The 25,465-nt window shown below is 39.2% G+C and overlaps 3 protein-coding genes across 4 annotated transcripts; 1 reads left to right on the forward strand and 2 right to left on the reverse strand.

Annotated features, from left to right (window-relative positions):
- The first annotated feature begins 854 nt into the window (after window positions 1-854).
- On the forward strand, window positions 855-10,192 carry LOC121644419 (WD repeat-containing protein 48). Of its 2 annotated transcripts, none has more exons than XM_041992314.1 (18): window positions 855-927; window positions 1,584-1,724; window positions 1,838-1,916; window positions 1,997-2,209; window positions 2,370-2,458; window positions 2,598-2,699; window positions 2,786-3,010; window positions 3,452-3,526; window positions 3,786-3,888; window positions 3,981-4,078; window positions 5,839-5,946; window positions 7,018-7,114; window positions 7,206-7,301; window positions 7,414-7,519; window positions 7,654-7,741; window positions 8,095-8,171; window positions 8,308-8,500; window positions 8,631-10,192. In XM_041992314.1, the coding sequence occupies exons 1-18, from the start codon at window positions 880-882 to the stop codon at window positions 8,724-8,726; spliced, it is 2,034 nt and encodes a 677-aa protein (XP_041848248.1). In that variant the 5' UTR covers window positions 855-879; the 3' UTR covers window positions 8,727-10,192. The 2 variants fall into 2 exon arrangements, with proteins under 2 accessions (XP_041848248.1, XP_041848249.1); XM_041992315.1 differs by having other exon boundaries at window positions 1,841-1,916.
- Window positions 10,193-10,905: 713 nt separating this feature from the next.
- gorasp1a (golgi reassembly stacking protein 1a) lies at window positions 10,906-15,932 on the reverse strand. Its single transcript, XM_041992317.1, has 9 exons — window positions 15,760-15,932; window positions 15,054-15,134; window positions 14,706-14,909; window positions 14,031-14,117; window positions 12,643-12,773; window positions 12,313-12,445; window positions 12,018-12,126; window positions 11,803-11,946; window positions 10,906-11,678 (listed from the first exon to the last, which is right to left on the reverse strand). Exons 1-9 carry the CDS (start codon window positions 15,820-15,822, stop codon window positions 11,212-11,214), a joined length of 1,419 nt encoding a protein of 472 aa, XP_041848251.1. The 5' UTR covers window positions 15,823-15,932; the 3' UTR covers window positions 10,906-11,211.
- An 839-nt stretch (window positions 15,933-16,771) lies between these two features.
- LOC121644636 (cysteine/serine-rich nuclear protein 1-like) lies at window positions 16,772-23,486 on the reverse strand. Its single transcript, XM_041992722.1, has 5 exons — window positions 23,372-23,486; window positions 21,112-21,326; window positions 19,179-19,441; window positions 18,797-19,099; window positions 16,772-18,596 (listed from the first exon to the last, which is right to left on the reverse strand). Exons 2-5 carry the CDS (start codon window positions 21,323-21,325, stop codon window positions 17,682-17,684), a joined length of 1,695 nt encoding a protein of 564 aa, XP_041848656.1. The 5' UTR covers window position 21,326; window positions 23,372-23,486; the 3' UTR covers window positions 16,772-17,681.
- Window positions 23,487-25,465: the final 1,979 nt, after the last annotated feature.

Raw genomic sequence — 25,465 nt, forward strand, 5'->3', positions numbered from 1 at the left:
TCTGGAGTTGCTGAGGTCAGCTGATTACCTGAATATACTGAATGAGCAGGTTATTTATTTTTTTTTCCTTGATGGCACAGCCATATACCAAGATGACAATGCAAGGATTCATAGGGCTCAAGAGTGGTTCAGGGAGCAGGAGACATAATTTTCACACATGGATTAGCCAGCACAGAGTCCAGACCTGAACTGCTCTGAGAATCTTTGGGAAGTGCTGGAGAAGACTTTGCACAGTGGTCAGACTCTCCCATCATCAATACAAGATCATGTTGAAAAATCAATGCAACACTGGATGGAAATAAATCTTGTGACATTGCAGAAGTTTATTGAAACAATTGCCACAGTGAATGCGTATTGCAGCCAGAGGGAGGCCAATGAAATATTAGTGTGACCTTTGTATTTGTCTGTCCAACTTATTTACATTTATAAAGAGGATGTAAGAGTTTTAAAAGTTTTTAAACCACCAAATGTACTATGCAAATTTAAATGGTCTTTAATGCTAAAGAAACACTGCTAAAACCTGACTCAATGCAGTTTTTTCTTGTTGAAGTACAATGAAGTATAAGTCTTTGTGCAACAGTGATTAAGGTCATACAATGTAGCCCATAAAATTAATCCCAAGTTTAAAAAAAACAAAAACAACAACAACAAAAAAACAACTGTTTATACCTTTGGCTATTTGCTTTACGTTTTCAATTTGATAACCACTTTACTTGTAATAATCATTTAATTACTTCCTAAAATCCAGACCTGGTACACGGATTCAACGACACTTCCAGGTTAATGACTGTAAAAACCACATTACCCATAGACCTCAGGAACACGCGCTTTCTTTTTTTCCGGATGTAGCATCACATGAATTGACTGTCAACATGCAAGATGGCCACGCATCACAGGCAAAATGCTGCTGGGCGGAGGAAAGTACAGGTAAATAATAAGAGCAACATTGTTGACGAGTGTGCAGCAACAGCGACTATTATTTTCAGCCTAAATAAGCGCATTACAAATACTCAACAGACAGCAAAAACATGCAGCAATAGCAGTGCTGTTATTCTGACTCATGGCTCAAGCCGGCTAACCTAGCTAGCTTAGCATATGTGAGGTGTTAGCATCTTCGGCTAACGGTTGCGTGTAAATGACTACTTGATTTAGTAAAGATTTGCTATTTTGTTATGTATAAAGTAAGTTATTATCAGTGCATAAATGCCAGTCAACATGAGCGATTAAAATGTTGTCTCATTAGCGGTGTTATGGTGTCAAAGCGTTTACGGCAGCTAAGCTACTCTGTGTCCCGGCTCCGTCTAATTGCTGGTCAAACGTAGTTGTCCCAGTGAACCTGCCGTTTGCTACCACGTGAACGCACGTTATAATATATGTGTCAGTTCTTAAAATTAAACTATCTTGAATTTCTTTCCTCTTGTGATAATAATAGAGCGAAACTCCGTGTTGTCTTGATTACCTCTGCACATCCTAACTGTGCAAGTATATGAAGCGTGTTGCAGCTCGGAAGTGGGTGTGCTTTGGGTTAAACCAGAGGTTTCATCAGGCTGGAGTAAGACCTCATTCACATCTTTGTGTCACAGGTGTCCTACGTCATTAGAGATGAGGTGGAGAAGTACAATCGAAATGGGGTAAACGCACTCCAGCTAGACCCTGCCCTGAACCGACTCTTCACTGCTGGGAGGGATTCTATCATCCGGATATGGAGCGTCTACCAGCACAAAGTAGAGTCTTTGATTCTCTCAAATTAAATTAAAATAGTCAATTATTTTACAATTTCATGGCTGATTATTCTTAGTAATAGATTTTTCCTAATGTTGCTTTTTTGTTGTTTTAGCAGGACCCGTACATTGCATCTATGGAGCATCATACAGACTGGGTTAATGACATAGTCCTCTGTTGCAATGGCAAAACATGTGAGTTTGGGATTTAGGTGTTGTGCAGCTTGGCCTCAGGTGTTTGCTTTTTTCTATTCTGACATAATCTTCTCTTTTAGTGATATCTGCCTCATCAGATACAACAGTCAAAGTGTGGAACGCGCATAAAGGATTTTGTATGTCGACGTTACGAACACACAAGGACTACGTGAAAGCTTTGGCTTACGCTAAAGACAAGGAGCTCGTGGCATCCGCTGGCCTGGATCGACAAATCTTTCTTTGGGATGTGAACACACTAACCGCTCTCACTGCTTCCAACAACACTGTCACCAGTGAGTAATGATTTAACCCAGTGACCATTGTGTCCATTCCTGACCTTTTGACATCGAAATTTCAAGTGTTGTGTTGTTTGTACTGACCATTGCTCATCTGTTTCTCTAGAAGATTGTGTGTAGCTCCCCTTTGGACTCACCACTGTTTGCTTCCCAACAGCTTCATCACTGAGTGGGAACAAAGACTCGATCTACAGTCTGGCAATGAACCAGATGGGCACAGTTATTGTTTCGGGATCCACTGAAAAAGTTCGAGTTTCAATTATAAATAATTAAAATCAGAATAGGTTTTCTATAAATCTACTTTATCCACAGTATCTTAACATATAAATATGAATTAAGTGATGAAATACTCAGCAGTTGCCCTCTTTTTTCTCTTCCTCTTCAGGTTCTGAGAGTCTGGGATCCTCGAACATGCGCAAAACTGATGAAACTAAAAGGCCACACAGATAACGTAAAGTCACTGCTCCTGAATCGAGATGGCACTCAGGTGACTTTTTGAAAGACACATAAAACATTGCATCTGTTAAAGAGGAGGGATTTTAAAATCTGAGTTTGCTGTCTCCTCCACTACAGTGCCTGTCGGGCAGCTCAGATGGGACCATTCGCCTTTGGTCGCTTGGCCAACAGAGGTGTATCGCCACCTACCGGGTGCATGACGAAGGGGTGTGGGCCTTGCAGGTCAATGAGGCCTTTACGCATGTATATTCTGGAGGTAGAGACAAAAAGATCTACTGTACCGACCTGCGTAATCCAGACATCCGTGTACTCATCTGTGAGGAAAAGGCCCCGGTGCTCAAAGTAAGACATCAGAATACTTTCCCCTGAAGAAAAGTTTACATAATCACCGTGCAATGCAATGATGCCTTACCATTTTAAGTAAAAAGAAAATCTGTAATTAAATATTCTTCTGGGGATTTTTTAGTAACTTCCTGTTTAAAAAGTTTATTTTTGAACAGTCCTGGACTTTTCCTGCATGTTTTTAACTGTGTAGATATAAAAATAACTTCTGGTAGTTGTTGAAGTGTTTTCTGAACAAATATTGTTGTCAAAGTGTGACTGCTCTGTTTGCTTTTTTCCTCTCTTGAGATATATTTTCTGTTCTTTTTTGTCAGGCAGAAACATATTTTTAAAGAATTAAAAGATGGATTATGTCCCCATGCTCTCCTTTTTCATTAACATTCCTGCAGCTGTCCATTTGGAGTCACTCATCCCTTTGTGCTGTCTTTCTCTCTTGCTCAGATGGAACTGGACAGATCTGCTGACCCACCTCCAGCAATCTGGGTTTCCACTACCAAGTCATCCGTTAATAAATGGGTAAGCATGCGTGACACCTCTGAGATCACTGGTTGGCTGTCAGTGTACTAAAGCCTGCATGGGAGCCGTAGCTGATGCTGTTCAGCTTCAATAATCCTGAAGTTCATGAGAAATGTTAAATTCACTTTGCAATTTCATGGACACCTTAAAGATTAAACCTTTCATATTAATCAGAGCCACAGCTGCAACAATGTAAAGGGTTGCCTTTTATTAGCTTTATTGTCTGAGTGTATTTATTTATTTTTTCCTGTTTGTGTAGTCTCTAAAGGGAATGCACAACTTCAGGTCATCAGGGGAGTATGACAATGACTGCAGTACCCCTCTGACTCCACTGTGTACTCAGCCAGAACAAGTCATTAAGGGTAAACATGTCTCTTTTTTTTTATTGATTTTAAAAAATATACTCTAAATCAGTTTGTGGCATGTTATGTAACAAAAATCATTGTCCTTGCAGGAGGTGCCAGTATTATACAGTGCCACATTCTGAATGACAAAAGACATATACTCACCAAAGACACCAACAACAACGTGGCATTTTGGGATGTCCTAAAGGTAAACAACACGCTGGGGTTTTCATGTTTAAGACATCTGAGATGCTTCTCAAAGTCAAGGAAGGATCCTTAACAGGCTGCCATTGTAGGATGCATGATCATGTTTTGTCAAAGGGCTACTCTGACATCAAGGATTGTTTGTAGGACTCGAAGCCCTTTTTTTTTTTTATCCTAATTTCAGCTTCTTTGCTCCTCCATACTCCTGATTATAACTTAAGAAATTATTCATACCAAAACATTTTAAATGACATCTTAAATCCAAAATGCATCCAGAGGAGAGAGGAAGGCTACACCAGTGTATCCTTTGTAGAATTTTGTTGACATCTGTGACATCTGAAGGGAGTGAGCCCTGTTAATCCTACTTTTTAAACTGAACTAAATGTAAATTTGTCCTTTTTCTTTCACAGATTTAATCCTTATGTGACAGAAATTAAATGTTAGCTGAATGTGTGACACACCTTAATTCACTTCAAAATGACACTGAGAAAAGGATGCTTCATTTTGTCAATGTCTCTTACCTCATCCCCTCTTTCCTTGTGTCAGCCCGCTCCTCCTCTGCTGACATCTCTGTTGAGAGAGAATAAGATGCAACAGGAGATGAGAGGAGGGACTAAAAGTATGCAAACTGGGAAACTAGATATGGTTAGTCCAGGGGTCTGCAACCTCTACAATCCAAAAAGACATTTTGAAAAAAAGACAGCTTATAATTTTTTATCAATATATAGGAAATTTGTTGTCATTTTTTGAAGAACCACATTTTTATTTCTATTTTTAGGTTTTAAGAAAAAGAAAAACATTAAACTTTTGCAAAAAGAGGATAGACAGACTTTCCTTTATGGGATGTAGATATTTGTAGAAAATAAAAAATATATATAAAAAAAGAAATATTAGTGGTTCTTTTAGTGTTGTTATGTTGTGGAAATTCAATGCAATTATTCCATGGAAAAAAAAATAAAAATGGCTAAAAACCTGCATTTGTTATTATATCTATATTTACATAATACATGGCATTTTTAGCCATGTATTAAGAGCCATTGTGGAAGTTCCAGAGAGCCACTTGCGGCTCCAGAGCCGCAGGCTGCAGACCCCTGGGTTAATCCTTCATTTGGTCAAACTATAGGATGCTTCTTTGTATCCTCAACATTCTCAGTATGCCCATTTTTCTTTGCACATGTCAGAGATTGAGCAAAATGATGTATTGACAGGAAATTAATGTATTTCTTTTCACATTCATGTCGTTGGCATCGCAGTGTGTTCCGTTAAAGCATCCTTAACGTATAATAGTTCAATCTAGCAGCTGTAAAACTAACAGGATTTCTGAACAGCTGCTAGATGTGAACTGACTATTACATGTTGACGTCCTTTAACAGAACACATGGTGGGAATGTTACTGTGATGTTTTCCCACTCATTGTGAGCACTCTGTGTTCCACAAATGCAAACGAAGACTCTTTTGTGTCCTCAGAAGGAAATAACTTGGAAGGGTCCTTCTAGACTTTGAGAAGCTCCTTTTAAGTGTGATAACGTCTTTTCTTTAGAACGTTATGGGAGACTTCACTGCCGCATTGGTGGGGGTTGTGTTTTTAGGACCTTCAGGAACTTTGAGTTGGTAGCCATGTTGGAAAAACGGCTATTTGTATTGGTGCTCATTTCTCTTGAGGGAGCTGATGATTGCTGCAGGATTTGAGAAAATAAATAGAAAAATATAGTTTCCTGTGACAATATGCACATTGTTGGAATCAACCTCATGTTTTACATACAGGCTTGCAAGGGTGAAGACTTGGGGAAAGTGGAATTTGATGAAGAGATTAAAAAGCGCTTCAAGATGGTCTATGTGCCAAACTGGTTCTCCGTTGATCTAAAAACTGGGGTGAGTTGAAATTTGCCGATAGATGATGGGAAACTTTTATGTTTAATAAATGGGTTTTATATTTGTCTGTTGACCCCAAGAGCTTGAAAAAAGGACAATTGAACCTCTTTTTATCTGAGAGCAAGGGTGTCACAATAACTTGATTTAGCAATTAATCGCAGTGTTAAAGGCGATCATCAGTTACTCGTAAAGATGCCTCAATATCGTCACTTTCCATAAAAGTGAAAAACAGAACATTTGTGTTTTCCTGCTTGTGTTAATTTGTTTTTATCCTGTGCCGGATTGGGGAAATGATTCCCTCCAAACACATGGATTAAGTCATCCTTTCCTAGATTTCTTTGGATTTAGAAAAAAAAGGTGCCATTGTGGAGGATGGCTCACCGGCTGGTTAAGCAGCCGTAAAAAGGTGGAACTGCATCCAATATGTTTCACCACCTGCAGGATAACCACCCGCTTTGTAGGACAACGTAGCGGATAATGCAGAGTAACTGAGTAAAATTGCGTTAATGTTTACCAGACATAACACAGAAAGTAAATGTTATCGTATCAGTTCTAATTTTGTGCTTTTCAGCTTGGGCTTACAGAGTGATTGAAAAGAAAAGTTCAAAAACATTTTTATAAAGTAGTTTAAAGAAAGAAGCCTTCCAAGTCCAGGTGGAGGTCTTCTACCTTTAACATCTGTTTTCTCAGAAAAATCCAGAGTACATATGTGGTATTTACTGATTACAGAGCAGAGGGGACTTGGTTAGAATGGGAATTTTTGGTTACTTTACTTTTTTGTTTTATTATTATTTTGTTATGGCATCAAAAGATAGAAATAATGTAACTTAAAGAAATGAGTGTTTGTGTAACTTCAAACATTTATTGTGTTGTAAAATTAACACAGAAAAATCCTAAAATTATTACTATTTCTCTGACAATAATCGAACCAAGAAAATCAATCATCGTGACATCCCTGAGAGATTTCTTCAGTTCAGAAGTGAAAAACTCATTCAGCCTTAAAGCATTACCATGGCCTGGATGACTACAAATCTACCGCAACAGTGTGTTCATTTATATTCCTCTAAATAGATGCTCACCATCACTTTGGATGAGAGTGACTGCTTTGCTGCCTGGGTGTCTGCAAAAGACGCAGGGTTTTCAAGTTCTGATGGATCTGACCCAAAGTGTAAGCTGCACATTCGTGTACGAATGTTTGCTAAATAATGCGGCACCAAAGCGCTGATGTGACATTGTACCGTGACCATTCCTCCTTGCAGTGAACCTGGGTGGACTGTTGCTCCAGGCTCTGCTGGAGTTCTGGCCCAGAACTCGGATCAATCCCATGGACGAGGAAGAGAACGAGGTGAACCACGGTGAGAAAACTGTTTGAAAACTTACTGAAGAAACCTTTTAAAACTACATCAAGTGAATATCTATACTGGTTTGGTGTTATTGAACGATGTCTTTACGTACTTGTGGCCACAGTGAACGGAGAGCAGGAGAACAGAGTCCAGAAAGGAAATGGATACTTCCAGGTTCCACCGCACACGCCGGTCATCTTCGGAGAAGCAGGAGGCAGAACTCTTTTTAGGTACTGTCAATAACAAACCATCACTATGTGAGTGAAGGTTAAATATGAGCTCAAACTGATGTTGTGGGTCCTGTGTGACATCGTCAGAGTGTAGCTGACGTACTGGTTGTTCCTCTGTGTTGCTTCTGCTGCAGGTTGTTATGTAGAGATTCAGGTGGAGAGACTGAATCCATGCTGCTGAATGAGACTGTCCCACAGTGGGTTATTGATATAACTGTAGATGTGAGTATTGCAACTGACGATTATTATTTTTTTCTTTCCTAATTATAGATTATCTCCTTGTTTGAATGTTTGTCTCTCTTCTTATCTTCCCTCTATCTCCAGCACTCAAACTACTTTGTCTCCCTTACTTCCTAGTCTTATTTTCCCATCTCCTGTTACGCTTCCTCTAACTTTGATCTTTTGTTATCTGACTTCTGAATATTTCTAACTGCATTTTGTCAAATCTAACTATTTACTATATACTATTTGTCTCATTTACTTCTGTACATTTCCAAGCTAAAGATCTGACTTTTTGTCTCTAATAATACTTCATGCTCATAATTAAATGTGTGACCCCTCTCTTTCTGTTCCAGAAAAATATGCCCAAGTTCAACAAAATCCCATTCTACCTCCAGCCCCACTCTTCCTCCGGTGCAAAAACTCTAAAAAAGTGAGTTTACATTTTTATGCTCCTCATCAGCAGAAAATAAAGTCCCCTGTACTGACATAAAGTGGACTGACGTGAAATGGACTGAGGCGTGCTGCCACCCACCTGTAGAGCTGAATTTGTGCTTTGTGTTGTGCAGGGACCGTCTCTCGGCCAGTGACATGCTCCAGGTGAGGAAGGTGATGGAGCATGTTTACGAGAAGATCATCAACCTGGACAACGAGTCGCAGACCACCAGCTCCTCGGCCAACGATAAACCCGGGGAGCAGGAAAAGGAGGAGGACATGGCCATGCTTGCTGAAGAGAAGATTGAGCTAATGTGTCAAGACCAGGCATGCACTCTCCTCCGTTCCTAAAAATGCTCCATGTTTATCTCTAGCTTTCTATGGAGCCGTCAGTATACAATAATTACAACCTTACTCTTTATTTTAGTAACCTTCCTGGTTTTTGTTTGTCATTCAGGTTCTGGACCCCAACATGGACCTGCGAACAGTTAAACATTTTATCTGGAAGAGTGGAGGGGACTTGACACTTCACTATAGGCAGAAATCCACGTGAAAGTCGTCGTTTTTACAACCAGAACTCTGTCATTTGCCAATCACTACTCACCTCTGACATGTAGTTCCCTAAAACCCCATTGTGTGGTCAAGAGTTGCAGTATCAATGAGAATCCAGTAAATTTGTGAGGACACGATTCATGGTGTATCATAGGGAAGTGACCACAGCAGGCCAGTGCAGCCAGCACAGTCCAGGGAGAAAAAGTGGCCCATACTGGTTCTTTTTAAGTTTGAGGAATGGACTGGTTTTCAAGATTTCACCATTTTTATTTTTATTTTTTTTTTTAAATTGGATCTTTGACTTTTTTTTTCTTTCTCCTGATTGGCACTTATTTTAAGGCGACTGAAGTTCAGTCTGTATTTGTGTCTGAGTGTGTGTATGCACATGGATGTAGTAGACTGTTCTGCTCTAGTACATTCCAGAAACTGTCTTCGTTCTGCAAACACTGTACCCGTCTCAACAGAATCGCCAGTGTAGGAGTCCAGCTGGTCTCTGGGTAGCGTCACAGTCCCCAAAAGCAATCCTCATCCGCTCCGTTGTCGACGTCGACCATCTTAACTTGAACTTACCCATGACTCTGACATGAGTATTGCAGAGCTTGAACCTCACTGACAGAAACGTTAGTCTTTTTTCTTGTTTTGTTTTTTTTAGCTGTGCTGTTCTCCATTGAATGAATGTGCTGTTTGTAAATATATGTGTAACATTTTTGATTTAAATGACTTACTTTTGGATTTGCTCTTTTTTTTTTGTTTGTTTGTTTTGTTTTTGTACAGTTTCCTTACAAACCAAGTTCATGGTCATGAAGATGATTTGACTTGGATGTTAAGAATTGCATTAGTTGTATTCACTGCAAGTACAATATTGCAGGTTATTCAGAAAAATGTTAGTTGTTAAAGTCATCTTAGCAACTGGAAAATGTATAAGGTATATATCTTACACAATAACTCATGCTTACATGCTGTGTTTGGCTCACAAGTGATGACTTTAATGGCAGTGAGGGTTGTTCCTAGTGTATATTTCATTTAGATTTAAGAAGCGTAATTATGACTTAAAGGGGAATCTCACCCAAGAAAGAGTTTCTAAACATCCAACCACTGTGGGAAATTCACCAAAGTGAAATAAATGCTAACACCTACGTCTCTCGGCGTGTAACCGAGCAGAACAGCAGATCTTCTCACTGTACGTTTTCTGGAGTTAATTTTGCCACGATGATTGTCTATAACGCCATAACGGAGGACGCAGAGTGAGCTCTTAATTGGCCAAAAACAGGATGCGTACAAAGATTAGGCCATAACACTGCAATATTCTTTGTTGTAATAATTTGTGAAATATGTATATTTTAAGCATTCAAAGAAATAAATTGGAATGGTTTAACAATGGCAGATCTATGGGGATGATAAATGGATGTTTCTTGATCTGTAATGTGTTGATCTGATGAGCAGGAAATAAAAACAAGGGACACTTTTTCTGAAAGTCAAGTGATAATGATTGTTTAACAATCAAAGGTTCACCCATTTCACATTAAATTAAAAGACTGCACTCATTCCTAACAAAACATACAATTCATTCATAAAATATCTGCAAAAATACATTATTTTACACCCTAGCACCTATTCTGACAAATATTAAGAAGCCCCACAACGAGAAACAGAAAACTCATCCAGAGGACCCTCATAATGTCAGATCTCTAAAATGTTTGTCCTGAACTGGAAATATATTTATGCACAGCCTGTAAACTTGCAGGCAGTACTCATCAGCTTTGCATAGATCACATAAATTACAGGTAAAAATAGTGTTTAATGAACACTTAGACATTTTAATAAGCTAAAACATCTGTAAAACTCTACATGGCTGAAATATAATTAATTAAAAATAGTGTTTGAAACATGCACCCAGTGTTTCAATTCAATACAACAAAACTAATTATCCTACAGCAAAAAAAGAAAGCCCTTTAAATTCCAGCACAGGGGACATAAAACTAAAGGCGGCCCTTGTCTTCTGATTAAAAGCTCTATCCGAGTGATTACTATGTAAACAATGCTTCTTCAAAACACCTTGAGATGTAACAGCGCACCACTGGAAAGACTGGGACTAATATGAGCTGCTTACAGTCTGGAAGCTTGTAAGTGTTGTAGATGTGAAGGTGCAGCTGTGCTCTGCTGTAGTTACTGTGTTTCTCTTTGGAAATATTCAAGGATCTATGACTGAAGTGTCTCAGAAACATTGCAGTGCATGTATTCTTAAAAATATTAAAATGATAACCATTTTGGCCTAAAATTTAGCAGTAACTTCATTCTTATGTAGAAAACGAGAATATTGCTGCGGCACCTGTTGTTTTTCCTTCTTTCATGGTAGTGTTGGAGTTTGTCCTTGTAGTGTAACTAAGTGATGCAGCCATAATCTCATTTAAGACAGCCAAGTTAAAAAAAAACATGATTGTCAACTGTGTTACAGTTGTGTTCTCTCTGTATCACCTGACGCAAGCTTACTCTAAATGTGACTTCTCTGTCTCCTCCGTGTCGTGGTCATGGCCACATTGGTGAGCGGAAGCCACATCTGCAGGTTCTGGAGACTCATGCGATGACACTTGTGCATCCTCGATGACCTGAGGCAAAGAATAATCTGCAGCCAACTCGTTAGCAGCTGAGGTTGGGATGAGGTCGACAGGAGACGGGCAGGGAGGGTCTTCTGCAGGTACAGGAGGCTCCTCGGGAAGGAAGAGCACACCCATAGGTGGACTCGGGCTGTTGCTGGACTCATTGAGGAGGCTTTGTGGGTCTATTGACTCTGTGAGCAGGTGAGATGTTTCAGCTGGTGGGATGTCAGAATCGGACCCGACGTCGGTAGCAGTGACGGCAGCAGTGAGGTCCATGGCTGCCAGGGAGCTCAGCTCTTGTGGTTCACTCTGGTTCTCTGTTGAGGATGAGAGTAGGACACTGTCCTCCAGCTCCTCTGCACAACAGAAACATGACAGTATTAACTAACAGAAGTAGTGGTGATGTTCTGACACAATATAACTCGTCAGACTTTTTTATTTATTTATACTTCTGCCTGAACATTTACTGTGTTAACTCACCAACACCAGATACTTCACTGTCCTTCTCATCATGCATAGCCAGTGAAGTGTTGGTCATGTCAATGGATGACATGGACAGATCCAGTCTGTCCGCCAGGTCTGCAGGGTCAGGGTTCATCAATGCCACTTCAGAATCAGAAAAGCCTGCAGAGAAAAGCCCCATGTCAGCAACATTTTCATCAATATATTGCAAAGGAAGCTGGATGCATACTGACCAGGGTCCATGACTCTCTGAATGGGTGGAGGTAGTGGGGCTTCCTGGAGGGTGATCTGCTCCATGTCTAACAATTCTTCACTATGGCTTGAAGGTGCCATCAGAGGTGCCTGGAAACAAACAGGTCAGATGAGTGCTGATCACAGACTGTTTTTCTCATGAGACTGACAGCTTGAAATATTTGGAGCATTGTGAGTTGATCATCTTAGACTCTGGAACTTTTCAGATATTGTAACACAAAATATTTACTATTATTTATTTAAGTTACAAGTTAAAACAGTAATAGTAATATTTACCTCTGTGTATCCATGTGTAGGCAGCTGTGGAGAGGGTGTCTCCTCTGGAACAGGGATGACAGGCTCAGCTGTCAATTTGTCAGGATTTGCAGGGATGCGGTGCAGGTAGCCATAACCGATGCCACAACCCAAACTAAGAGCAAAGTTTTTCACATGCAGCAGCAATTAATACAAAGCTCAACTCACATATAGACCAATCATAAAAGAATCCATCTGTATGTATTTTATTCTTAGTTTATCAGTAAATCTTTGTGATGCCAAACACATGGTGAAATGCTCTGGTATTATTTAGGGTGTAACTTTGATTTCCTTGTTTTCTTTGACCCATACCTGCCCTCTCCTCCCCAAGCTCCATTAGGTGTGACCACCACCTCTCTGCAGGTGTCTGTTTGTGTGTTGTACACCAGCAGTTTTAATGGCTTTCCTTCATGCGCCTCAATCAGTGAAAAGAAGTCTTCTGACTGGAAAAGAAAAACCTTAAATCAGCTGCAGACACACTCATAAGTGCGAGTTTTAAATGTTCTTTTCTTCACAATAGAGTAAAATATTGCATACAGTACTGTGCAAAAGTCCTAAGCCACCCTTCAATTCTTTATGTTTTGCTTCCAAGCAGCGAGACTTTCTTTAAAAGTGGCCCTGTGCAATAGTTTTTCAGGCTTTCTGAAAGTCTTTCAAAGTTTTTCTTGTTACATTGGCTGTTTTTTCTTTCATTTTCACTCCAGTCCTTCTGCCCAACTATTTTCAGAGGAATTTGTTTTGCTTGTTAAATCATTTGACACAGACCTGTCAAAGAAACGTCTACCTCAACAGATGAACCAGTCGAAGCATAACAGACAACTTAGCAAAAAATTTATACTAAATGTCTGAGCACTTTTCTATTTTACTAGCTATTGCAATTTCTTTAGTTGCATCTATGAAAAATGACAAAGATAAAACAATGTGGCAGTTAAGGAATAGTATTTTGCACCAATAAGGTGATTCCTAAAGAGCTATTAGCTAAAAATGCGGCATATCTCAACACAGTGTGCAGTGAGTCCTTAAAATATCTGAGGAAACTGGACAGGTGGAGGACAAAAGAAAAAGTTTCAGGCTTCAAAACATATTTCCATAAGATGAAAAGTGTCTGAAATTATGTTTTTAAGAAACAGGTAAAACAAAAAATCCAGGAAAGGCCTGACATAAGATCTGGGAGATACACCTGGACCTTTGGCTGATCCCTTCTCATCAGAAATAGTCTTCATGGAAGGACGACTGTCAAGAAGCCATTGTTCAGGAAGAGGAAAGGGGAGAAAAGACTGAGGTACACAGGAAATAGAGTGATGAATCCTCTCCAGAGCCCAGACCTCAAGATTATTAAAGCAGTGCTGGATCCATCTTGACAAAGAACAGAACACAAGGCAGAAAACATCCAAAGAAAATCTTTGGAAAGTCCTTCCAGAAGGCTTTGAGAACTATTCCTGAACACTGCTTAAAGACATTACAATAAAGCTTGTCTAACAGGATTCAGACTGTCCTTAAAAAAAGGAAAAAAGGTGTTAACAACAAATAAGGACTTTCAAACCCTTTTTTGTCTCATAAACTATTCACATACATTTTTTAAACATTTTTCAGTATATGGAAATAAGGGATGACTTAAGTCTTGTCCTCAGTACCATATGATCAAAACAGTGCAACATGCAATGAATTTTTTGTGGTGATGCGTTTTCTTATAGTCTTACATCTTGTAAAACCTGATCTGCTCCAACTATGTAGTCACTGTGGGGTTGAAGCCCTGCCAGTGCTGCTGGAGAACTGGGTTCCACATCCTAAATAAAAGAGATTTTAGTTGAAGAGAAAATGGAACATGTTCATGTGTATTAAAGGCCCCATACCATGCAAAATTCACTTTCTAAAGGTTTTTCTAAGTCATATGTGTCCTCATAGCCTGTGTATAAGGCCCAACAATGAGAAAATTCTGTCTCCTCTTTCACTTGCTTGCTCTACTTTTTAGCATATGTGTGCTCAAAAGGGTGAGTCTAGGATCTTTCTCTTTTTTCTCTTTGACCTCACAAAGTAAAATAACCACTGCCCCCAATAGTGGATATCCACCCCTCCGGCTCGCTGAGCCTGCCCTCTGAAATCACGGAGTGGGCGTCAGTGAAAGGGTGTGGACAGGCACCACTCATGAACATTTAAAGGTTCAGACACAGAAACAGCCCGTTCTCAGTAGAGCTCATTAGAGCCACTTTGAATGGCTGAAATATCGGACCAAGGCTGAATTTGGAGTAATACACTTTGAAAACAATGTTGTTGGACACTCATATGAAATTGTTTAAAAAATGTATAATATGGGACCTTTAAGGAAAAGTTAACAGATCAATGTCCTTTTAGAACTATCTGAGGAGGAAGCTCACCAGCACGTGCCAAACGTTCTCATTGGCACCTTGATAGCTGCAGAAGCGAACACTGGCACCCAGAAGACCCTGGCCTCCCCACATATTACTGGGCACCACCTCTAACTCACGAACCCTTGTGGTTTTAGTACTGTACACCTCCATCTTCACAGCTTTTTCCATGCTGACTTTCAGGATCTCCTTTAGCATTTCATTTTCCTCACTCTAGCCAACAACAAAGACAAGAGTGAAATTAGGAATTGATTTACAGCAACGAAACGTTTGTTAATGATCTTTGAATATTCTATTATGTTAATTATCAGTGCTCAGTGACTTGTATTTTTTTATTTGCAGTAACATCAAACTTACAAGTCTCCTGTTGTCCAAAGACAGAATGAAGTCAAAAAAGGGCTGCAGTCCTGCCTTTTCTGCAGGGGAATTGGGCTGCACCTGCCAAAATTAATGCAGGAAACTTCATACAACTAATAGTTTCATCTGTGTAGAAAGTCATGTAATCAGAACATGCATGTTCAACTCTGCTAATATACATTATTTATATATTTGTTATTACTTCATTTCAAATTCGTATTATATTCGATAATTTAAAACTCAGTACTATTTAACTGGCAATCGCATTATAAAAACTTAGATAACAACTGATTTATCCGTTAAATGACTAATAATTTCGTCACCAATAAAGTAAAACTTATTATTATGCAAATTTATTGACATAACATGACAAACTAAAGTAAAGCGGTGGCTACTAACATTTCTCCTCTTTTACTTCTCACGCTGAAAATGAATTTGTCAAAGTATTATACACACATGCAATTATTCAGTGCTGGGAGACTGAAACGGTTAAACGTTTTAATTCAGACTTGTTTATAACAAAATAAGGATATAAAGCAAGGTAAGGGTTGTGTCTACTTGAGGTTACAGGTAAATAGTGCCACCTCATCCGGTTTCAAGGTCCGTTGCAGCGCCTACTCAGCTAGCTCTGTGTTAGCATACAGTGACATTTCAGGATAAACTGCAGCACGCGCTGTTTAAAGCTGAGAAATATATTTAGTCTTACACCGTGGACGTGATATCCGTATGTCCCTCCTTCAGATACTTCTGAACTCTGTGATAACCCCATTTCTGTTAGAAAGTATTAAATATTTTTATCTCAAGAAAATAACCACAGAGAATTACTATGGTTGACACTTCGCAACCATCTTCTTAACAGCCCAAAATAATCGAGCAGAGCCGTCGTCGAACCAGCTGTAGTCTACAGTTGAACACGGACGTACTCGAACTTACATGTGCACTGCGCATGCGCACATCGTCAGTAAACTGTGAATTAGGACAAACATTTTGTGGAAAGGATTTAATAAAAAAAATTCTCAGAGGCGTTTAAATCTAACCAATAATGTGTCAGTGTGCTAAACTGTTTATTTGTTTATTTATTTAAATAAATATTTTTCCCTAACATTTCCTGTTATTAGTAAAAAGTAGCATTTTCTGTTTGTGTAATATTTTTCTTATTTTTTAGAAGCACTGAGCTCATTGTGGTGCAAAGTACTAATATTTTGTGATGAGTCTTAGTCTGTTGTTAAATACTTTTAACAAAATCAACTATATTGGAGGATTACTCATATGGATTTACTCCATAGCAAAACATTATTTTACACAGTGGGACATTATGTTATTAATAGTGTCATGATTACAATGTCAGTCATTTTTCTGTCATTAAAAGATGTGGAACATAATAATATGCAATAAGAAAGCTTTTTTTTTTCTTCAGTTTATTTGGATCCCAATAAGCTGCAACAAATGCAGGTCTTTATATTATTGTATATTTAAAACAGCGTCAGAGCTGGTTCATGTGTCATTGCTACCATATAATGAAGTTTTGCTTATGGTGACCCCACAGTGAATATGAAGATGATGATTAGAAGGTAATAATGATTCAACAGAGGCGTTTGATATGCAGAAAAAAGAACAAGTGTAATTCATAACATTAATAACTACTGGAGTTTGTGGGTGAGTGTTGTTAATGTTTACACAGGAAGGAAGGGTTTATGGAAGTGAAGTCAGCATAAATGGATGATTTGCATAACAACTGTGGCTATGCAGCACTTTTAATACCACTAGATCAAGTTTAGAACTGTATACAGAACTGTTTCTATTAATAATTGTTGTTGATGACAGAAGAGAAGCCAAAGGACATTGAGTCCATAAATAAACTCTGAAATCATCCTTCAGCCTCTGAATGTAAAGCATATTAACCTTCTTGCACAGTAACTATTTATTCATGATCCCTAAGCACAAATAAGTAGCACTAATGAAATAAATGTGAAATTATGGAATGCTTAAATAAATAAAACTGATTTATTTTATAATTCCAGTACAGAGATACTAAGAACATACCGTCCAAGACACAAAGGATCAACCACAGTGAGCATACTCTGAAAATGTTTTCTACCTCAGCCCCTTTCTAACAGAATACAAATATTTGTTATAGATGTCTTGGGACAAAATGCTCTTCATATGGTAACTCTGTATTACCCTTGACTAAGGGTAAAATTACAGTTGGAAATAATGCGTAAATTCCATCTCCAAAAATCAAATATCATTGGTAATAATAATAATAATGATAATAACAATAACAACAACAATAATAATAATAATAATAATAATAATAATAATAATAATAATAATTTAAAACAATGTGAAAATTCATTATTCAGCTTTAGAGATTAAAAATACATAATAATTACTCAGGTGAGCTTTCCTTCAAAAGACAAAAAAATAACAATAGGCAATTAAAAAAATGCAGCTAGGAAAAATAGATTATCAATCATTCTTGGCACAGTGAAATATTATTACAAATATATAAAAACAGTGCTCTTCAAATCATTTCCTCACACAGATTCTGGCTGTATCACAAGAATAAAACTAAATCAGCAACAAAAGCTCTGTATCTGTGGTAGAATAAATCTGATCTGAACTGGGTTAATTCAGACCGATCAGAGACTCCAGGAGGTGAGTGCTCGACTCGTACTGTGGCAAATTAACAGAGTTAAACAGCTGGATGGGCTGAAAACTGCCTGGGTGCTGATGCTCTTTGAAAGAACTGTGCACTGGTCCAGAGGGGTAGTCACTGTCAAAGAACTCCAGGTCCGAGTCAGAGGAGAGGCTCAAGTCCATGTATCTGCCTATGGAATAATCCACTGTGGGGGAGGGTGTGTTTGGGATGTCCCCAAGAGAGTCATCATCAAAGAAACCTCTGGACTGATTTGCATTCTCATCCAAAAAAGTCCTGTTTAGATTGTCTGTGAATGTAATAGCTGTACGTGGTCCCACGCTGTCAGTAGCAGAGCTGCTGCTGTGCTGCACCAGTGGTTGTCTTATGTGCCTCAGCTGGCTCCTCAAAGTGTACTTATTTTCAGTGTCACAGAGACTGAGAGCAGAGGTCAAACCTCCATCAGCTTCAGGAGGACTCTGACTCCCACTGAGGAATCCTCCTGCGTCAGAGTCAGAGGAGGTGAAAGAGGATTCAGTGATGTTGCTGCTGCAGCTGTTCTCCTCAATTACCAACCGCTCTGGAATGAAATGGAAGGGAGGGGTAGTGGGCATGGTGAGAGGAAGATCGTCTTCCTCCATAGTGAATCCGAAGGGACATCTCTTGTCCTGTGCACTTTGCACTGGATGGATCTCATCCTGGTCTTTACACCCATGAAGCTCCCCTGAAAATCCCACCTGGTCATCTGAGCTTAGTGCTTCATCTTGCAGTCGTCTCTCCAGCTCAAGTTTCATGACTGTGTGGATGTAATGGGTCTGCACACGTCTGGTGTCAAACTCGATGCGCCCTTGCGTGTTTCCACAGTTGTCCTTAGTGCAGCCACAAGGAAAGTTGAAGCGGTCCACCTGTGAGCCAATGACAGAAAAGAAAAAAAATTTCCTCTAAAATAAGCAATAAAAAAGTTTAATGTATCTTGTATTTGTCCAGGTTTTAGATGCTAATAATAAAACATTAAACCCACTCACAATGATATCATGGTCAGATCAAGTTCATGATTATTCCTACTCTGTATGTTGCATCCCATGTTGAAGATGAAGTTTTGTACCTGACACTTGATGCCCGCCAGACTGCACGCGCAGGTCTCTGGTTCGCAGAAGCCTTGACAGTCACATCCACAGTCCTCTCTGGACAGCCGCAGGGCGTGAAGCTGCCTCTTCTCCTCCCTGTCAATGACCTTCACCCCCGCTGCCTGCAGGATGGCCTGTCGCTGTTTAGAGGAGAACGGCTGAAGGAAACCTCCATCTTCCAGCTCAGTGTCACTAACATGGATGTCTGCATCTTCATGCAGGATTTGATCCACAGTGAGCCTGTCTGCTTCATGTTGCTCAACAGCTCCACTGATGACAAGCTGGAATCAGCACAAGTTAAGTAAGAGGATTTTTGTGCACAAGAGTAGCATAAAGCAGAAGAAACTAAAGAGCACTTACTTTGCGCTTTAAAGCCTCAAACTTCTCTTCTCTTAGTTTTTCTCGCCGCCTCTCTTTGCGCCTGTGCCGTTGTTCCTGTGCATGCTCTGCCACCGTGTACGTTTGGCGGGCGCTGTGTTTGCGCAACATGCCAAGGGTGGCACCTCCACGGCTGGGCACGCTGGTGAAGCCTTGGCAGCGGGGGAAACTGAAAACGGACACCTGGTCAAAGCGCACATTGCCTTGTCCTTTATCAAGCTTAGGCCTCTTCAGGGTGGATCGAACTGGTTGTGTTAGAAAAACAAAATGAGAAACATTAGATAAAGTGTTAGTAGGTCAAGTTTTAAAAGAGGGAATCTGTTGTTTTAATTCATTATAATATACGGTAAAAAATCATATCCTTCATTGTCCAGATTTCAGCTTATTTATTCTTGAAAGTCAGTATATAAGAAACACATTATGACGAGTGAAACTCTGAAGTACTGTAGAAGGTGTTTTTATTAAAGCTGTCTTCCTCTGTTTAAATCTAAACTTAAAACTCATCTCTTCAAGATAGCATACTCTCTGTAATTACATTGTTCCATGTTTTTATCCATGTATCTGTGTTTTTGAAATTGTTGTTTTTATTCTAGTGTTTCTTTTAGTGTACAGTGTCCTTGAGTGACTTGAAAGGCGCTTTTAAAGAAAATGTATTATTATTATTATTATTATCTCAATTCTGTGATGTAAGTTTCAGAGGCTTAATAAACACTGATTAAACTGTTGTTGATCTCTAAGTGGCCACAAGGGGACGCAGTATAGGTGTTTCACAAAAGTACTTTGGGGTCAATAGTTAAGCACACATGTGGAAAGGAAATACCAGGAAAGGGGTCTACTACAGTGATGAGAGATCAACTGTACAATGAGGGCAGAAGATGTAAACCAGTTTCTGACTGCTCCTATAATTAGATTCTGTCAATTTACTGTTTAATGCAACTAATTACTTGACCTAAAATATTGCTAAAGCTAAGCTCTAACTGGAAATGTAAATAAAACAGACACCACCTTGCTTAGCTTGTCTCAGTTCCTCTGTCTAAACTACTGCATCTTGAATCTATAAAGCCTCGTACATACAGTGATATTACTGTTACCTTTGTGAAAACATCTCTCTAACCCTCTGTTTGTTTTCACATGAGTGTCCATGCTGTGTCTGCCTTTCCACCCGCTCCCTCTCTACTTATTTCCTCCTTCCTGTCTTCTTCTTGGTGGACCAGCTGCTGTGCAGAGATCGAGCTGTGCCTCATTTAAGATATTTTAGATCTGGATCTTTGTCATCTGCAGCATTCTCTTTCTATTTCTTCAACATTTTGTGCATCTGTTTCCTGCTCCTATGTGAGGCTTTATGTAGCCAGAAGCAGCAGGAAGTACCTCAATATTCTTGTCATGTATATTCATGATCAATCTGTAATTATGTCAGCCTGATTTCCCACACTGTAACATTCATGCAACATTTATTAGATGTCTGTCCATCCTGGACAATGTTCCTCCTCTGCTGCTCTCCCTGAGCTTTTCCTTTTCTGATTTGAGGACTAAAGCACAGAAGGAGTTAAACGTATACAGAATGTAAAACTCTACAGCATAAAGTGATGAATGGAAACACATGTAACTTCGTGATGTTTGAATAAGCTATTTGATATGACTTGTTTAAAGCAACCCTGCTATTCAGACTGATTAAAAACTTCATATTGGTTAGGCAAATGATCCTGTACACCACAGAGGCGAGTCCTTCTCTGTGCATTATCTAGAATGGCCCTAAGGCTGGCGTTTTCATATCTGTTAGTCATAACTGCTGCTGCAGGGTGATAAAAGACACTCCTATAAAACACTGATGGGAAAATGAGCAGATAAGGAAGAGGTTTGCATTATTTGAAAAAAAGGGGGGGAATAAAGAACAGTTCCTGGCTGGGAGACTTACTGGGCAAAGTGGTAGGTGAAGCAGGACTGTGAGGTGTGAAATCTTGGTTCTCAGAGGAGCTGGCCTCCTCATCGGACTCCCACTCTGAGGAGGAGGGGGAGGAGAGGGAGGATGGAGAGGAGGAGGAAGAGGAGTAGCAGGGATTTTTCTCTACTTCTGTAAACTTTCTCTTGAGGATGACTCTCATTGTTTGGCTGTGGTGGTTGATGTACATTCTGCATGAACAAAAAGAAAACAGGGGCAAAAAAAACCCGCCTAGATTAATAACGTAAGAAAGAAAGATTCAACCAAAGAGAATCACTTATTTCACCACTCTTGCATGATAAAGAGATAAACTATTCATGGAGTTAATAATAGAATGACAGTAAAGCGAAACATAAACAAATATGTGTTACAACATCCGTCTGAGGCAGCAAACGTGCACTGCACCTTTTACATTCAGAGGAATTAAAAGGTCTTTAGTGTCGGAAGCTGCACCTCTGCTGGTTGAGCAGGTTTCAGGCACAAGTTTGTTTAGGCTAATTTCATTGTGACAGTGATTATCCAACAAACTAAAGTCTCATAAATGTACTCATGCAAACTTAAATCCTACTCTAACTTACAACCAGCTGAGCAACTAAGAGAGTAAAAAGAAAAAAGAAAAAAACAACAGCTCCTCTTCTATTCCCTTCAGAGTAATTAACATTCCAGTGATTCCTTTCAGTTTTTTTGAAGTAAAGAATACATGGAAATGAACCATCCAGCTAAGGGCTGGGTGTGTAGTGGATCAAGTGACTGCTATTTTTGGATATGAACATGGAAAATGATTCCAAACAAGAGTAATTTGAGGGAAACAATCCATAGTAAAGGTTTAGAAATACAATGAAGAAATTAAAACTCTTAAAGAGACAAATGTTGGAAAGAACTGTTAATAAATTTGACTGTCAAATTTGTTAACTGACTTGAGTTGAAGCAATTTTATTCATTTGCAAACATCCATTACGAAATATTTTGGCCTGAACCATAAAATGTCAATTAAGCAAATTCCTTATAAGCCAAATTTTTCAACTTTTTAGATGCTTACCAACTCAGAAAGTTACAGCATCTTTTCTTGCTAGAAGCATTATATAACTTTATCTGAACTAACTGCCATCTTCCTGCACTAGTACAAAGTCAGTCACGCTCCATAAGACAAGAGGCTTCTGATTGTGTGCAGCAAGCAAATAAAAAAATAAAACACTATGGCTTGTGAGTATGTGTGTGTGTGTGCATAGAGAACAACTTCCTGGATTCATTTGCAAATATGAGGTGAAACAAGAGTCCGCTCCATCAAGCTTCTTTGGGATTGTTTACATATAGACAATTATCTTTTATTTCTGCTGAAAAACACTTCCTTGCAAATATAATGATTGCATTTCTGATTAATACTGGAATGCAGCGTCATTATAGAAGCCTCGTGTTCCTCTTACATCACATTTATTACATATCTGACAGAGCAGAAAAGCTTCACTGTACATCTAGGTATCCACTGAGACCGCATCAATAATTTAATGCTTCAAAGCAACAGCAGCAGCAGAGTACGCACGGGCGCGTTCGCGTGAACGTGGAGGGGAGTTGGAGGAGTGTGTAGTGTAACTGTACTTACATGCATCAGAAATAATCAGAATAAAGAGGTTTCATTGCAGTATTGTCGACAAAAACAAACTACCTCTAAGTGGTCGTTTCACTTTTGTGTTCACACACACACATTAAAATCCCAGCAGGAATGTTACGCGGGTGTTACATGGGGCTTTCATTGCAGGAGTGCAGGAGTCGTTTCCTGTTTGCCATAATAACAGTCATTAGGCAGCTGACCTCTTCACCTCTGGCGGAGTGAGACGCACACACCGCGGTCCTGTCAGCTACAATGACAACACTGTTCCCCGCTGTCCGCTCCTTTCTGTACAGCACCAACACTTGTGAGCACTCTCTCCATTTAAACCAGAGCTAATTTCCACTGCTGCCCCATAGCGCCACAACAGACATTCATTGTAAGTTTCTCATTTCTTTTTTTGTTTTCTCCTCTATATTTTTTGGTTTATGTAACATTGATAAATTCTGAAACATATAAAACTGTAAAATTAGCAGTAGTTCGGCTTACATTACTTAAATATTGGCGACTTAATTCTTTATAAACAGAATATGAAGCGATAAGCATAAAGCAAAGTCACTATATAGGAATAATAATGGCAAAAACTAAGATAAGTATTTCAGTACGCAGGGGTTTTCGTAAGTTACTTACCACTGAGAAAAAGACAGTATAATAACCAAGACGGCTGGAATTGACACGAAGTTATGAGTCTTGTCCGCGACCCAGACAGCTGAGCATTTTGTGTTCGTCTGTGTTTGTGTGAAGCTACACAGTAAAGTACTAGTGTGAATATGAGAGGACAGGCTGGGACCAGCCAAAGACACAAAACGTTATATTGAAATGGTTCACTCTCTTTAGACCAGCTGAGACTTTGCGCCTGCGCATTACGGGACTAACGTTAAATCAAATTGCACGTCATTAAACAGCAACTGCAAATACACACACGTTTAACACATTTAACAGCACAGTCTGCATTTTATACTGTCAGTTTAAAATAAAAAAGGCGAATACGGTACGTAACACAACGTTTACGAAGCTTGACATTAGTGCTTGGATCAAAACGCCATGATAAACAAATCCAGAAGTGATATGGAGTGTACTATCTTGCTTCTCATGTGTTGCCTTTTTGTATTCTCTGTCTGTCTTGACGCAGACTGTGACACACGCAGGAGGCGGGAGACTCTCAGTGCGGCCCACAGATTCCTGTGTGTTGTGGTCACATTGTGTTCTTATCCAACAGAGATGAGCTGGTAAATAAGGACCTTCTGAACTTATTTTCAATTCTGTTGGATGTAAACTAGGTGTTAACTTTGACATTCACAGAAGATGATAAATTTTTTTTATTTTTATGTAAGTTGCCTTCACCGCTGTTATAGAAATAGTGACCACTTGTCAGTGGTGACACCTACTTAATTGTATTCATTTTAATTGCGTAATATATGACTCCTGGAATGTCGGTGATCCATAAACTCCAAAACACTGAAGTGGAGCTGTTGATGAACAGGATTATGGATCTTCGAGTAAAGTCGCTGACTGTTTTGCAAAAAAACAAAATCTTTGCTTTCATATAAGACTTTATAAACAAATGTCACAATGTTAAGTTAATCTATGCACATTTTGACTGTAATACATGCAGAAACATTTTTTTCCAAGACAAGAAATTAGTAAGTAGAGAAAATTAAGGATTAACATTCCAGTGTCTCTGCTTTTAAAGATAATCATAGGCTAGTCTGCATCCTTGACAAGGAGGAAAATGAAGCTGAGCTCTCAAGGAGGCAGAGAAACAGAGCATCGGATTAACAGACGGACAAACAGATGAATACAAACACTAAAATGCACCCAGACTCGACTTTTGACCCTCTTGTTGACACACATCAGTTTGACATGTTAAACAAAAACTGCATTAAAGCTTAAGTATCTGTTGGTCCAGATACTGTGGCCAGAGGATGGACAGCTTGTCTAGACCTCAACGAGCAGTGCAAGTGTGTTATGAGAGTCTGACCCACTTTGCCTGGGATCACTATAGTACACTGCATGTGTGTTTTTCTTCCACTGACCTGCATGGGGAGTTATCAACAGTGACAGTGCAGCAGAAACAGGAGGAGATTAGTGCAGTGAATACGCATGAGTAAATAATGAAGATAGTAAGAGTTTTTTTAAAAAAATTTTTATTTTTTATTGTGAGCTAAAATCAGACTTTTGGTATCACTTAGGGTACATCCAGTCTATGCATCCTCTGAGATCTTGGTGCAACTTAGTCATAATACATGATCAAAAGTGCTCTGTGAGGCTTTGTGGTTATTAATAGTACAGTTACACAGCCTGGACAAAAATACATATGTGAAATACGGTTGGAGTTTCCTGTTCCTTTTGCAGACTCTCACCACGCAAGGTGTGACTAGCATGCCTTGTATGTTCACACTGATACATCACAAACAGCAAAAACAAGTCATTGAGCAAAGTTAGCATTTTACTTGATTAGCACTGTGATAGTTTTAGATAAATCAATAAGCAAAATTTACTGTTTACTGTTTAGTGCAGGAATCAAAGTCAAAACTGACCCTGACTGTTTATCTCATTTCTTTACATTTCTGTCACTTGAAAGCTTTAATGCCTTTTGAGTGTCAGAAATCACAATAAAGAGGTGAAATATCAAAGCTGTTTTCCTCGACGTTGTCACACACTATGTCTGGCAGGTGACCCCTATCTCCTGTGAACAGTGAGAGCAACCCATTAGTATGCTTT

This window comes from Melanotaenia boesemani, chromosome 8, assembly GCF_017639745.1.
Source record: "Melanotaenia boesemani isolate fMelBoe1 chromosome 8, fMelBoe1.pri, whole genome shotgun sequence".
NCBI lineage: Eukaryota > Metazoa > Chordata > Actinopteri > Atheriniformes > Melanotaeniidae > Melanotaenia > Melanotaenia boesemani.